The 15,643-nt window shown below is 47.6% G+C and overlaps 1 protein-coding gene across 3 annotated transcripts in view; it reads right to left on the bottom strand.

Annotated features, from left to right (window-relative positions):
- The window catches only part of SAAL1 (serum amyloid A like 1), an 887,265-nt gene that overhangs the window by 127,428 nt on the left and 744,194 nt on the right, over positions 1-15,643 (bottom strand). For all 3 annotated transcript variants that reach the window (XM_069623790.1, XM_069623789.1, XM_069623791.1), the window contains one exon: positions 248-450. In XM_069623790.1, coding sequence (XP_069479891.1) covers positions 248-450 — 203 coding nt within the window. The remainder of the gene's footprint in view (positions 1-247; positions 451-15,643) is intronic.

The following is a 15,643-nucleotide window of genomic DNA, read 5'->3' as shown; positions in this document are numbered from 1 at the left end:
AGGCCTACTCCCAATTGTTGTACAAGTTGTGCAATGCGGGTATAATTTATATGCACTTATCCAAGACATGTGGGCTTTGATGGACAAACTGAGTACATATAAGATTTCCATTCATCTCTACTATGTGTGTATGCAATTCTAAAACCGCCAGTAAAAAACGTTTTACACAGACAAAAAATAGACCACTACTACTGTAACTAACAGTTAAGGATTAGAATCTACACCGAAAATGAAATATTTGGTTTACCTTAGTCAGTAGAATGAGAATATTAGACAGGAATTCCACACATATATCCTTCAATATTTTCAAGTGGAAATCTTCCTCATAGATGACTGATTTTTCATTGTTAGTTTCTTCTGTTTTCGACAGTTCTAATACTTCCACGGTCATCTTCTGACAAGCTTCCATGTGTTCCAAGATTTGCACTAGGCTGCTTATTAGAGGAATATCTACAAAAGAAAAAAGGCAGAAATTGGGACATTTACATACGACTCATCTGATCGTCTATCTGTCGCACAAATTGCGTCCAACTTCTCAGCGGGCCATCAGAAAAAGGAATAGCATGCAGAAACAATGACAATGGTAGCCAATAAACAGCAATACCATTTATATATATTTTTATGTTTTTGTTTAAAAAATAAAATGTATTGGCATTTTCAAATATATAGTACAACAGTGACAATACGTCACAATGACAAGCGAAATGGTAAACTCGCGCCTTAACTGGTGATGAAGCAGGTCAAAAGAGCCAATAGAACTCGTTAAACTAAACAACAAACAAACATTCCAGACAAATTCAGACTCATCTACCAATTCGGTGTGGGGTGACCCATTAGTCCGGGGGCTTCATTTGATAGGTGACATTGGCATGCAGGCCGCGTACCATCTGGTTATGTATTCCGGGACTGCAAGACCAGGGCGTCTTTGCTGTGTGCTGCTGTATTTCAAATATTCTTGGCGTTCATGGCGGTTTGTCTATGGCGGGGTCTCCAACCTTTACGTTAGCTAGAGCTACTTCTAGTGGAGGCCAACAGTGGAGAGCTACTGGTGGGCGATATCTGGTCGGGGATATTTATAAACCTCTGAATTTTTACCAACATTTTTTTGGCCCAATTATTTCCTCTCTATAAACAGATGGACTAACATATGCCTTCACGATTATATTAAGAACTTCAAAAACCTCTTCGTTGCATCATTATTTATTAGTAGCTGTCTCAAAAAGACAGATATTTGTTGGACTACCACACAAATATCTTGTAATTTTTGTGCCCTTCCTTTGCGTTTTATGCAGGCTTTCTACATGCTAGGCACACTATTGTTTTCCAAATGTGCATTTCACACTTCCATAAAAAAACGAAAAGTAATTTCCAAAATGAAAAATGTTGCTTGCGTTCACTAGTTTTCGTTTAAATGTTTTTTTGTCAGACACCACACATACTCTGTTATTTGTATGCCCCTCTGTGTTCTAGCACAGGTTATATTTATAAAGATGTTATATGCTTGTCAAACTGGTTAATCACAAATAAATGCTTCTGTTGTGCTGACAGCAGTTTTTAGGAAATTAAACTGTGGGTTCAAGGGTGCCAACTTTTGATTTTCACTACAGGGGCATAAATATCCCAACCTCCATCCTGAATATAAACAAGCAACGAGCCCAACCCATACCCTGGCCAAACACGTTTTATAGGACTTTTTCTATGATTCCAGTGCTACGCGGACGACACTCGGCTCATTTTCAGGCTACCCTCAGCCACCTCTTCTCCCTCCCCTCATCTCTGACTGCCTGTCCGCCACCCAGGAGTGGTGTGCCGCCAATGATCTCTGCCTTAATGCCAGTAAGACCGAGATTCTCCTCATTGGAACACCTGCTCCCTCCTTTCCTGTCACTCTCTGGCCGGCCTCCCTTGGCCCTCCTCCTGCTCCCACCTGTGAGGCTAAAAACCTTGGCGTCATCTTCGACTCCACACTCTCCTTCTCTCCTCACATCTCTGACATCTCTAAGAAGTCACTCTACCAGCTGCACCTCCTCAGAGGCATTCTTCCTTTCCTCTCCTTCCCCCAGGTGCTCAATGTCTCCAGAGCTCTGGTTCTCTCTAGGCTGGACTATTGCAACAGCCTCTTTCTAAATCTGCCTGTTTCTACTCTCCACCCTCTGCAACTCATCCAGAACAGGACTACAAGACTTATCCTTGGCCTCAAGCCCAGGGATCGTATCTCCCCAGGACTGAAATATCTGCACTGACTCCTGGGGCCTCCATACCTTCAGCTCTCTCTTCCAAAATATCTTCCTTCTCGAGCTCTTCGCTCATCCGCCTCCAACTCCCTCAGGGTCAGTCGCTTCTCCAAGCAACAAGTTGGTGGTAGATCTCTTTCCTCGGCTGGGGCCTCCCTCTGAAACAGCCTCCCCGTCTCCCTGAAACTTGAGGAGAATCATCTCTGGTTCCGGATGCACCTCAAAACCTTTCGCTTTGCTTCTGCCTTTTCTCCTCCTCTCCCCTGCTAACTTCCTGCCAGATAATGAAACTGCACTGGTCACCTGGCAACGCCCCCTGCTCTCAAGCCCAACCCCCTCCCCCCCACAGTCGCAAACCTGCACTTCCTTCCTGAAAATCCCCTGCACTTAGGGACTGTTCTGTACCCCTACAGTTCCACCACTAGCACTTGACACCTGATGTCTGCACTACCCTTGCACTTGCCACCAGCTGGCCGGACGCTACTGATTGCTATTTATTATCCCATGTACTGCACTGTCCCCTTCCCCTCGCCTCACACTTTCCTCTTTCCCCCTTCCCATGCACTTGCACGATCTGAATGACACCTGGCCTAGTAGGATCATTGTCTGTCTTCTCTCTGTTCCCCCTCCCTTGCCTCGTCGCGCCTTGAAACACTTATGATACGATACAGCATTTAGTTTTGAATATATAACATCTCAGCATCGGTCTGTCAACCGGCTGAGCTACCCTGGTAGGCTTCTACTGTACAGCGTGTCTATGGATCGCTTAATGTACTAAAAGTGGGTGTACCTGTGTCATGGAAGTGATTTAAAGTGGAAATGTACAGTGTGGAGTTTGGAAAGAAGCCACATGAAAGAAATTGCACCATTTTTTAAATATTATTTTGAACATTTCCAGGCAAGCAGCAGTGCTACTGTGATATTTTCATTGAGTGGTCACAATGATCCTGATCCTGCCCCAACCCCTCAGATCTCTGGCAAACAAGAGCAGCTTGCTTAAGCAATACAGTGTTGGGGGCGCACAAGGCCAACTCTGGTACTACAGGCGGCCTGCAGAAGCAGAATGTGATACTGACATCGGTCAGGGAATTTGTAAGTAGCTCCATGTGGCACAGCAGCCAAGCTCCCCGCCCGTAATTGGGACGACCAGGGTTCGGATCCTGATCAAGGAAAATAACTGCAAAAACACAGCATTGAATAATTTAACTTAAAAAAGTGTTTCTTTTTCAGTATTTCCAGCGCGGGCGACTGAGGAGGCTCAGACGAGCTACTAGTCGCCCGCGATCAACCGTTTGGCAACCTCTGGTCTATAGCATCAACAAAAGATTTCCAGGTCTCGAAGGTGATGACAAGAATGTCAGCTTGTGTGGGTATAGATTTTGCATAAGTCCTTGACTTCGCATCGCACCAGATCTCAAGGTCGTGGAGCCAGTGTGTATAGTGTGGCCCCTTCGGCGACTTCCAGGACATTGCTATCCTTCGTTTTGTGAGTATGCATGCTAGGTCCATGAATTTAGTGACATGCTTATGTTTCCTTTGTTTAGAGTATTCACCCAATAAACATTCCTGTGGGATCCAGGAATATCTGGCTATCCCTGCCCTCTTGCATGCTCGTTCAATTTGAGACCAGAAGGCTTGCACCTCAACACACCCCCAAAACATGTGCATGAGGTCTACTTCTTCCTGGTGGCATCGAGTGCATTGGGGCTGGGCCTCCTTATTGAACTTAGCTATCCTGTTGGGGGTCATGTATGTTCGGTGAAGCACATTGATTTGGAGCAACTAGAACCTGGCATTTCGGGACACTTGTTTGGGGGAAGTATTTTTTTTTAAACTTTATTTTTCAGTTTTTTTCATATACAAACAAAAACAAACTGCACCAATTGGGTACAGTCAACAAAAGTATGTTCATGACTTACAAAATTCCCCGCTTAATCCCCTCCCCTTCTGTAATGTTCGGTGAAGGCATTTTTCTGATGACTGTTCATTGTGTTTCACCTAGCCACGTCGAATGAGGTAGGTATGACCACATTAGTCCTTTGCGTTTGGGAGAGTTGTGGTTGAGGATCTGTGGTGTCGGAGTTGGAGAGTAAGTAGACGATGTATGGGCCCCAGATGTCTGGGGGTCGTGCTGGGAGGGGTAAGGTTCTTGTGAATTCGGTGTCCATGTCTTGACAGTAAGTAATGTCTTTTTTCCATGCTGTTAGTGTGGGAAGAGGACCCCGGCCCCATGTCAGAGCAATCCTTCTGCGTGCTAGCACCAGGGGAAGGGCAGCTAGTCTCCTCGACGGAGGTTGCAGGTATTTGGTCAAACTTAAAAGTGTGATGGTCGGACGAGGGGTCAGCACCTCTCTCACTATGTTGGCCGTTATCTGTAGGACTGAAGACCAAAACCGGGCTATCCCGGGACAGTTCCAGGCGAGGTTGATAAAGTCTGCGGCGGAAGCGCCGTATCTTTCACATTGAGCTGATGCTTCGGGGTGATGGCGTTGTTTTTTTTTCAGGGGTGTAGTAGGTCTGATGCACGAAGTTGAAGTGAATTTGTTTGAAGCGGGTATTTATGGCGACTTTATGGGTTTGGCGAAGAATGTAGGTCCAGTCGTCTTCTGGTATTGTGGACTGGAGGGCTGCCTCCCATTGTCATTTCGCTCGTGTGTTGGTGATTATTGTGTCTGTTAGTAGTGATTTGTATATTGTGGACGCTTGTCTTCCCTCCCCCTTCGCCTGAATCACGTTGTGTAACAAGTCTCATGTTGGTGGTTGCTTGGGAAATGATGGGAACTGGGCTTGTAGGGTGTGGCGTAATCTAAAATAGATGAATATATCGAGTGAAGTGTCACCTCCTCTCTCCTTGGTCATCTGAGGGGTTATGAACATTCCTTCGGGGAAAAGATCACCTATGGATTGGATATTGATTTTGTTGAGCCAGTTATGAAATACCTTTTCGTTTGTCAGAGGTATACCGGGGATGAACTTGATCGGTAATAGGGGTGAATATCTCGTGTGTATCTCGCGTTTATTGGTGATTTTCTTCCAAATGGCGTAGGTGGATAGGACAGTGTTCATCGTGTTGTGTGGCACTGGGAGGTTGCTGAGAATGACGGCTCTTAAGAGGTTTGGAGAAGCTAGGGCCCGTTCGACCTGCACATGTGGGCGCATAAAATCATTGGTGTACCAATGGCTCAGGAATTGCGCCTGCGCAGCCCAGTAATATTTCTCCATGTCGGGGAGTGCGCGGCCGCCTTGTGATATTGGTAATGTCAGCATTGTGTAAGAAACTATTGCCGGCTTTCCAGCCCATATTAGTTCAAGAATAAGTCTTGATTTTTTGGAAAAATGAACGTGGTAGTATTAGAGGTATATTTGTGAATAAATAAAGAAGTTTGGGGAGAATCACTATTTTGGTCAATGAGACCCCCCCCCCTACAGCATTAGTGGAAGAGACTTCCATCTCTGAATGCGTTCCTGGAGGGAGTTCATTGCCTTCCCATAGTTGTCTCTAAATATTTCATTGTAGTTCAGTGACATCAAGATGCCGAGATATCGGACCTTGGAGCATTCCCATTTTAATCCATGGTCATCGGGAAATGTAGGGGTATTCGGTGTCAGCGGAAATATCACTGATTTGGAGTGATTGGTTTTAAGTCCTGAAATGTTGCTAAATTTGATCACCGCGCATTATCGAGTTGAGGTTTGTTTGGGGATCATTGACAAATAACATGACATCATCAGCATAAATGGAGACTACTAATCTATGCGGGCCCAGGGTGAGGCCCCTATCGATTTGGTGGGATCTTAGTCTGGAGGCGAGGGGTTCCATAACTAGGGCAAATATGAGAGCCGACAAGGGGCAACCTTGCCTGGTGCCGCGTTCTAGCCTGATACAGGGAGATTTCGTGTTATTTAGGATGATATAGGATATGGGATCATTATAAAGCAATGAAATCATTATAATAAAGAATTTCCCCAAACCCATTTGTGTAAGTGTCGCAAAGAGATAGGGCCACTCTACGGAATCAAAGACCTTTTCGGCATCCAGTGGGACGGCGATTGCTTGTTGTGTTGGTTAAAGTGCCGCAATGACGCCAAACAGCCGTCGAATACCGTAGGTTGTGCTGCGCCCGGGGATAAAGCCGGCCTGGTCAACTAGCACCAATGTGGGCATGAGGGGAAGGAGTCGAGTTGCTAGAATTTTAGGTAGAATCTTGTTGTCAAGATTGATTAATGAGATCGGACTATAGGAGGCACAGTCTTCTTGGGGCTTGCCTGGTTTATGTATAAGGAATACATTGGCTTCTCGGAGAGTGGGTGGAAGGATCCCCTGCTCTAGGGGTTCTTCGTATACTCCAAGGAGTAGTGGAACTATGATGGCCGCGTGGGCTTTGTAGAATTCTCCTGTGAGCCCGTCGGGGCCTGGAGCTTTGGTGTTTGGAAGGGATTTTATTGCTTCTGCTATTTCCTCTTGCGAGATGGGTGCGTTTAGTGGTTCACGGAGTTCTTGAATTACCCAATATAGTTTGGTGTCGTTGAGGTAATCTTGAAGTGTCTCGGGACTGGTGTTGCTTTTGGAGCTGTATAGGTCTTGATAGAAATTGCGAAACGTATTCACTATTTCCTCTTCTGTATAGACCAGGTTCCCTTGTGTGTCTCGGATATGTTCCACACGGACAGGTGTTTGGTCGATTCTTAGAAGGTGGGCCAGAAGTGCCCCAGATTTTTGCCCCTCACCGTATTGCCGGATTTGGTGTCTGCGACCTAGAAACTTCAGCTCACGTTCCGCTGATTCTTGAAATTTCAATAGTTCTGCTTTCAGGTCGGCTTGAGGCTGCGAATCTTTGGATGTTGTGTATTTAGTTTCGAGTTCCTTCAGGCGTTGTTCTCGGTTTGTCAGTTCGCAACGTATCAGTTTTAGAATGCCATTTTCCTTTGCCATGCACACACCCCGTACATAGCATTTCAGCGTTTCCCATAAAGTACCGGCGGAGCTGACTGAGTCCTGATTTATTTCGAGGAAGGTTGTGATCTCTTGCTGGAGTTCCGATGCGAGAACAGAATCTGAAAGTGAACCTGCTTTGAATCTCCAGTTGAGGGCGGTCCCCTGGATGTTAGGCATCGTGAACTCAAGTATTACCATGGAGTGGTCGGCGAAGGACCGTGGGAGGATTTCACAGGATCCCCAGCTGTATGGGCTTTTGGTCGATACCATGATATAGTCAATACGTGAATTAGTATTATGGACTGCTGAGTGAAATGTGTATTCACGTATGTCTCGGTGGGTGTGTCTCCAGATATCGGTCAGTTCAAAAGCTTGACAAATCTGTCACCTGGTGGCTTGCTTTAGAGGGTTTGCTAACTGTGTTGTGAGATTTGTCATTTTGGGGGTCTAGTGGGGTGTGGAGGTCTGCGCCCCAGATGATTGTTGCTGAGGTAAGCGTTCCCAGTTGAGACATGACCCAGTTGAAGTTATTTGGTCCATCCGTGTTAGGGGCATAGGAGTTCACCAAGACTATTTCTTTTCCAGCAAGTATCCCCCTCACCAAAAGAGCCCTTCCCTCTCCGTCTTTCTTGGAGTCAATTAAGCTGAAGTTGGCCTTTTTGTCAATTAAAATCGCGACCCCTCTTGCAAAGGATGAGTATGAAGAGAAATATCTATGACAACCCCACGACCAGGCCCAGTGTTGTTCGGCAGCTGGCATGAGATGGGTTTCTTGTAGCATGGCGCTATTGATTTTGTGTCTCCTGAGGTATTGGAAGATCCTCCTGAGTTTGGCTGGTTGGTTGCCACCTCTGATGTTCCAGGTGGCTATTTTAAACGGACCCATTGGGGATGGCTAGATGAAGGCAGCTGGGTTCAGCGTGGTCGGCCAGGTTCGGTTGATGCCCGCACGTAGAAGAGAAGCTGTTGATGTTTATGAGCATCGTGGCGGGGGTGTGCGGTTGTTTTGTAGTAGACCGTAGGTGAACAGTCAAAGGTAACTTGGTGAGATTAACATCCCTCCCCTGCGTGGGCAATCCCCAACTGGCCCACGGTGTACCCACCCTTGTGTTCAGAACTGCGAACAATGCTGTGCTTGGGGCATTAGCAGCCTTCCAAAAGGCAGAGTGGCTCCCTGTAGAAGTAGGATTTTGACTCTGTGGTGAGTATCGTGCGTGACAGAAGGTGGAGTGGTACCACCGATATTTGTTGCTGAAGTCATCTGTTATGGTGGGTCTCTTCGCATACGGTCTTCACGTCGCGGCCTTGGGTTGTCTGAGGTGGGTCTACAGCCAGCGCGGTCTAGGAAGTCGTTGTCTTCCTCTGGTGTATTGAAGAATTGGGCTTTCCCCTCGTGCTGGATGCAGAGTTTTGCCGGGAACAGCATAGAATAGAGTATTTGGTTGTCTTGCAATCTCCGCTTGACAGTCATGTATGAGCGTCTCTGCACCTGTACTGTTGGGGAGAAGTCTGGAAAGAATTGGATTGGGTCTCCGTCATATTGGAGTTTCCCTCTTTCCCTAGCAGCCTTGAGGATTGCGTCACGGTCCTTGTAATTGAGTAGCCTTGCTATAATTGGTCGCGGGTTTGCGCCTGGGATTGGTCTGGTATTAGGAATTCTGTGTGCCCTTTCTAAGACAAATAGCTGGGAGAGCGCTTCTTTTCCAAATAGTTCCATGCAGATCCGTTCAACACGGTCTTCCATTTTAGCCTGAAGTTGTTGCTCTCTGACTCAAATAATTCTGATATTGTTTCTACGGGAGCGCCCTTCTAAATCTTTGTTTTTAGCGCAGACTGCCATCATTTGGGATTCTAGGGTGGAGACTCTGGAGGTCAGGGCTGCAGTGCCTCTGATGTCCTAGTTTGGGGTTTGCTCCTCTGCTGGGCCGGTGTCTGGTGTGGGTGATGCCGGTCTACTGTTGGTATTGGGTGGTTTACTGGAGGAGCTGGCTTCGAAATTCCGTTTTTTTGGGGATTTGTCAGTTTTCCCCAAGGTTTATTCTGATTTGGTCTCTGCAAGTTTGTGGATGATAGTGGTTATGACGCTGGTGGTGACGTCCAGGCGTAGTTAGTTGCTTGTGATGCTTTCGCTGTTATTTTTGGTGGTCTGTGGGGGACTGGTTGATTCAACTTGTTTGGGTCTAGCCCCAGGGTAGCGTTGGGATGCTCTTGTTATTTGGCGTAAGCCCCCCGCTTCTTGCACTAACAATTCCAGCGGCGGATATTTTGGGGGGAAATGCTTAGATCAGGGGATCTTTGCTTGGCTTTTCTAGTCGGTCAACACTGGGGCGCTCTTGTTGCGATTCGGGAGGCGTGTTGTCAGCGGTCCTTGCAGGTTGTGGCTCAGTCTCATCACAGGCGAGCCCCAAGGTGGGTGTTATTTGTTGTGATTCTTTGGTTGTGCTTTGCGTGTTTCCAGCTGGCTCAGCGTACAGGAGTCGAGTGTGCTTGATTGCTTATGATGCCTGTGCTTTGGATGCGGCGGTGGGGTGCAGTTGTTAGTGCACGAGGGTGAGGCCTGGTGGTTTGAGCTAGCCGGTCTGTTGGCCGCCTGTTAGTCGAGTCCCATGGGGGATTAATGCGGCGGGTGTCTCCCAGCTACTCCATTGGTCGCGGGGTGCAAGCGTTTCGCCAGTGGATGTTTTGCCTGCGGATATTAGTCTCCAAGGGGATGTTGGAGGACCCCACTTGTTGCTGTAGTATCTGTAGTGCGATTTGGCGATTCGGTGTCAGTGGCTTGCACAGCTTGTCCTATTTGCACGGCGAGCGAGTCTCTTGGGAGATATTGTCTACTAATATTGGATTGACTGTATTGCTCGGTGCCGCCTTCAGGATTTGGTTGTGTGAGATACCAATATCCGTGTTGGTCGTGGAGTGATTTTGCTGTTGGAGGTAAGTATCCTCGAGCCACAGTGGGGTCTTGTAGTTTGGGTTGGCAAGGCGGTCGCCTCTCCATTGTCGGTATGTCGAGTGACTCCGGGAGAAGCATGTGAGTTGTGCGCGGTTGCCTCGCGGGTGGCTGGTTCTTCGCGGGGACGCTGTTAGGAGCTGCCGGCGGAGGCATTTGTTTCCGTGCCTTCCGCTGGCTTTACTGGTTGCATGGGTGGGTCGGGGGGTTCCACGGGCCTGCAGGGGGCTCGGACTGAGCATCGCGCACGCTGTGTTGGGGCTTCTACTCCTACCTGGTCGCCGATCAGGAATTGTTCGCCAGGGTCAGGCCACCTCCTCACCTTGCACCGAGCTGCCGCAGGGACGGAGACAACCGTGTCTCTTCGGGCACTGAGGGCACGCACGTCTACCCGCTTTCTTGCAGAGGCTCGGTTTCCTCAGCGGGGTTGGTTGAGCTTTTGCTGGATGCCCGCTGCTGTCGGTGGTTCGGGTCTCCGTGGGGCTCCTCCCTCTCCGCTTGCGAGCCTCGTCTGCAGCTTGGGGTTACAGCCAGCACGGGGCGACGGGCCTCTGAAGTCTGGCCTGTATCTCAGCGGATATTTGGGCTCCAGAGACAAAATTGGTCAAATTGTTCAGCAGGGTCTCGGGAATCCGCACAGCATTAGTCGTGGGAGAATTGGGCACCACAGAGGCATCGATGACACAGGATTAATTCGGAGCTACACAGAGCTCTCTAGGAAGCCGCCATCTTGGTTGGCTCTCTAGCACCCTCTTTGTTTGGGGATGTTAAGCTCTCGCTCCCATTCTTGGTCGGTGATGACAAAGCCCATGTCAGTTTCCCATTTTACTTTCAGTTTTGGGTCTCTAATAATGACTCCTTCCATTAAGAGATGGTGTAGCCTGGTCACGGGTCTCCAGCCATCTTCTAGCGTGTACATCAATGCTAGTAGTCCCGTCTCTTCCTGTCCAGCTGGCTATCCTTCCCATTTACATCGGCAGCTCCCTCTACTTACATGTTTTGCAGAAATGGTCCTTTGGGTAGGCCCGATTGTTGTGATAGATTGTCTATGTCCCTGAATTGGCCATTGTCATACATGTCTCCCCATGTGTAGAGGCCCCCACTACTCCCAACACCTAGCAGCTCCCAGGGTCTGTCCTGCTTTTACACACCTCAGTAATTATCGGTACATTGGGTGAATATGGGTTACGCATTTGGAGCAGTTTCATTATCCTACACCAGATCGGTTTACCTAGTCTCACCAGCAATGGGGATGTGTTGACACAGTTCGCCGGGAGCCATAGAATTTCATTGAGCCTTGCTGGGGCGACCCGTTTTTGCAATAGTCTCGATTCTGATGTGGGAGGCCCAGCCAGCCATTTTGTAACAAAACTTAGTTCTGCAGCAAGGTAATAAAGTTTGAGGTTAGGTAACTGTACCCCCTCCGTCCTTGTAGGGTAGTTGCAGTGTATTAAGGGCTATTTATATATTTTGCAGTGTATTTATGGCAAGCTGTGCCCCATATACAGTCTCTGATCACCGAGTTGAGACTACGGAAGAAAGCTACCCCTATATAGTGGTGGATGTTTGTAAAGTTGTAGAGGAATCTCGGGAGTACAATCATTTTAAAATGGCAATTCTGCCCATAGTTGACAGTGGCAGTCTGGACCAGAAGGAAATTGACTTCTCAAGGCCCCCCATCACTCTGAGTGTTGCAGTTGTACGTTTCCATAGGTAGGTGTGGAACCTGGATTCCCAAGTACCTGAACGATTTTGTTTCCCAGGGGAGTCCAAGTCTGGCAAAGTGTTCTCGTCCACCTCTCAGAGACCAGCTAGGGGGAAGAGGCAGGATTTCAGTCTATTGAACGAAATCCCTGATAGTTCTGCGAATCTGGGGCTCACAAAGGTAGAGTAGGGCGTTGTCCACGTAGAGTGATATTAAGTGCTTGGAGTCGCCCATCCGGATACCCGCGGTCAGGTAGGGACACTGCAATGGGTTCCATGGTCATTACATACAACATAGGTGAGAGCGTGCAGCAATGACGGTTGCCCTCTTTATGTTCCCGTTAGGCAAGATTGTATGCTGTATCCTTTGGGTGCACTACAACAACCCTGACCTCTGGGCAATAGGCACCCAACCTTTGGTATAAGTCTGTACTGCACAGGTTGGTAGCGTGTTGAGCAGCCAGGTCTCAAGAGGGGTTAATGTGAGCTGTAGGGGAGTTACACAGAGATGCACAGTGACAAGTATTCAAATAAACTCTTACACACAAGGTTTTGCGATTAAATAATTATTAATTTATTTAACAGTCAGTTAGAGTAAACCTTCTGCAGAAGGGGGCAATATAATAGTAACACACATACACTCCAAAATATAATATTTCTAAATCAGTAAGTATCCTTTTGGGATGGCACACACAATTCCTACACCCTCAGGTAACTTTAGTAACTAGGACACTCTGGACATAATATACCACTGTTTGCATTTAGAATCAGACTTGGGAGTATGTCAAAGAAAAAGATTATTAGAACAGAACAAGAGATCACACAAATATTCTGAAGCAGGCAAGTATTTTGGTAACCCCCAATGCAAAGTTAGTTAACCCCTTCCTCTACGGAAGACCAAACACAATGTCAGAGAAGAGTCATTCAGGGAGCCAGGCTAGGCCAAAGTCAATTGGGCAAAAGTCTAGGTGAGCTGAAGCACTTCTTGCAGGTAAGTAAAGGTCTTGCACATTGTTTTAGAAGTCTTTGTAGAAAAGAAGAAATCAAAGCAGGTTAGGCGCCACAAGCTGGTTAGGCTTGTGAAGTAAAGAAGCTGTTAGCAACTCTACAGAGCAACCAAGACAAGTCTCAGCAGAGGACAAGTAAGGTTACAACAAGAGGTAAGTTCTCTTAGACTGTACAGTACCTTTGGTTAAAAGAAAAAGGGCTTTGTCTGGCTTCTGTTCCTGTGCAGCTCTGCAGATCCCATGTTCCTCGGCCTCAGTCGTGGGGACAAGAAGGCGGACGTCTGGAGGACTCCTGCACTGCAACGGGACGATCAGCGACAGAAAAGGACCAACTTCTATTCAGTGGCACTTCACGGTTTCAGCTCCTCGCGTCTAAGCAAATAACAACACCGCAGACTCTTGGCTGTCGAGATGGGCTTTCCTTGCATCTGGGGTCCAGCACTCTGTTGAGGTGGCTTGGGCTCGGTCAGTCCTGCTTCCTGGGAGTCCGGAGGATTTTCCTGGAACTCTTGGCCAACTTAAAAGCAATGCACACTATCTGGTGTTCCTCTCCCTGGCTAGTCTGTTCCAGCAGCAACTGCTGTGGAATTTCAACCAGCTCCGAGAGGATTTCCAGGTGGCTTACTTTAGAGTGGATTGGTTCCACCAACTCAAGGGGAGAAGTCGTCCTTGCAGAGCTTCTCTAGTCAAAACGAAATTGAAGTTTCAGCACAGCTGCAGGGCTTCATTGGGCAAACCAACGGTCCAGGAGTTGCAGCAGACGCCCTCTTCAAGATCTTCTGCGAATTCCTTCGTCGAGTGGTCGACTCTGCCTTACAAACCAAAAAGCCTCACCTTTTATGCAGGTTTCTCCCATTCATTCCAGCCGAGCTGTCAGTCATCCAGCAGGGTGGCTTTCCTTGCCGGACAGCCAGGCAGCCAATCACCTAAGAGTGCATTCCTGTCTCTTAGGAGACTAAGCACATGGAGTTTCGGGCACTTCCCTCGCTTCCTGCCCCCGCCAGACACCCTGGAGCCAGAGGCGGGCTTCACTTGTGAATCCCGCCAAAGGTAAAATGAACAAAGGGACCAAACCTGGTTTGACACGAAGAGTAAATCTCAAGGAGGACCTTTCCACAAAGAAATGGCGAAAAAGAAGACCGGCCATTTTGACAAAAATGGCACCCTAGGGTGCTTTACTGCAGCTGCGAACGCAACCTGCTGTAAAAGCACACCACGGTAGTTAAAAGTAAACCACTGGCACCAGCCATTCATTGAGGAAAGGGTAACATAAAAATGTTACATGAGAAGCTAGCCAAAGGGGATATGAAGTAACCCCTCCAGCACCCTATTGTAAGATAGTGTGTGCTGAGTCTAGAAAGTTACAATGCAAGTAAAGTCAATTTCACTCCACTGCTCTTGGAAACAGTAGTTTATCCAAGAAAACATATTTAAACCTTGGTAAATCTAAGAAGACTTCCCTGTGTCACTGCACTGAAGGTGCTGTGTGACAATGTAAAAGATTCTGCCTATGGAGTTTGTCAGACTCCACAACCAAAAGTAACACAGAGTTCAAAATCACATTAAAATACATGAGAGAGTGGGGAAAAGGGTCTCACTCTCTCCAGGCAAAAAATGAAAGTCCTAGAGTGCAGCAAAAGAGCAGGGGGTCTTCTAAGGTAGAGAGGAATTAACACATTTCTGAGAATTCTCCCTAACAGTTACATATTCCAGATATTAGTTTGCCTGATTTCAGTCGTGCCACCGGGGAAGGGTAAAGGAGTTTAAACCAGTGGATGAATTCACGGCCTAGCCCAAAGTTCTGTAACAATGTAAGCAGCCACTCCCAGTAGACTGAATCGAAGGCCTTGGTGGCGTCTAGGGATGCCACCACATATTGTTCCTTGCAGGCGTGTGTTTGGTCTAAAATATGTGGAGTCTTCTGAGGTTCAGTGCCGTGCAGCACCTGGCTATGAACCCTGTCTTTGATCTGTTTGCACTAATGTTGTGATAACTCTATGAAGGCGTTTTTCTAGTACTTTGCGAGTATCTTTAGGTCGCAATTTAGAACGGCCAAAGGTCTGTAAGAGTCGCATCTGCCCAATGGTTTCCTGGGTTTGGGGATGGGTATCACTAGAGTTTCCCTCATGCCTACTGGTAGTGTGCTAGTGTTGTAGGCCTCAGCAAATACTTTCTGGAGCACTGGTGTCAGAGTGGTTGTGTAAGCCTTGTAATATTATGAGGGAAGTCGATCTGTGCCTAGGGGTTTGCAGGTAGGTAAGGAGGCTATGGCTTTTTTAGCTCTTCAACAGTAATCCACAGATGCAAGGAATCTTGTTGGCTGTCAGTCGCAGGAGATGAATCTGGAGTAACACCTCATCCAGATCTTTTTGGGGGACTGGGTTTTCGTGTTTGTATAATTTTGAATAAAAAGAGGTAGAGGTCTCGTTAATCATTAGTTGGGATCTCCATGGGGCCCCGCATTCGCCATATAGCATTGCGGTTTGGGGTGTTCCCTTTTGCAGAGCCATTCCAGAATTTTCCCGGGTCTATCCCCTTCTGCGTGAGCTCGGGTTATCTGAGCAGTATAGTCGAATTTGGCTAGTCTTTCCCAGGCATCACAGCACCTGGAGCGTGCCTCTGTCAATTTTCTTTCCAGTGATTGCTGTCCTGGGTGTTGGGATTTTAGCATTTTTATTTCCTCCTCCGTGGACTCTATGAGCTCCCGCAATTTCCGGCGAATGCCCCCTGCACTGGCTATGACCTCACCGCTGGTCACCACTTTCAGGGTTTCCCAAATGGTGCCCCAACTTCTCACACTTTCGACATTATGTTC

This window comes from Ambystoma mexicanum, chromosome 11 (assembly GCF_040938575.1).
Source record: "Ambystoma mexicanum isolate Mex_15411 chromosome 11, UKY_AmexF1_1, whole genome shotgun sequence".
Taxonomy (NCBI): domain Eukaryota; kingdom Metazoa; phylum Chordata; class Amphibia; order Caudata; family Ambystomatidae; genus Ambystoma; species Ambystoma mexicanum.
Note: the sequence above shows the minus strand (reverse complement) of the source record. Positions and strands in the feature narration are given on the sequence as shown.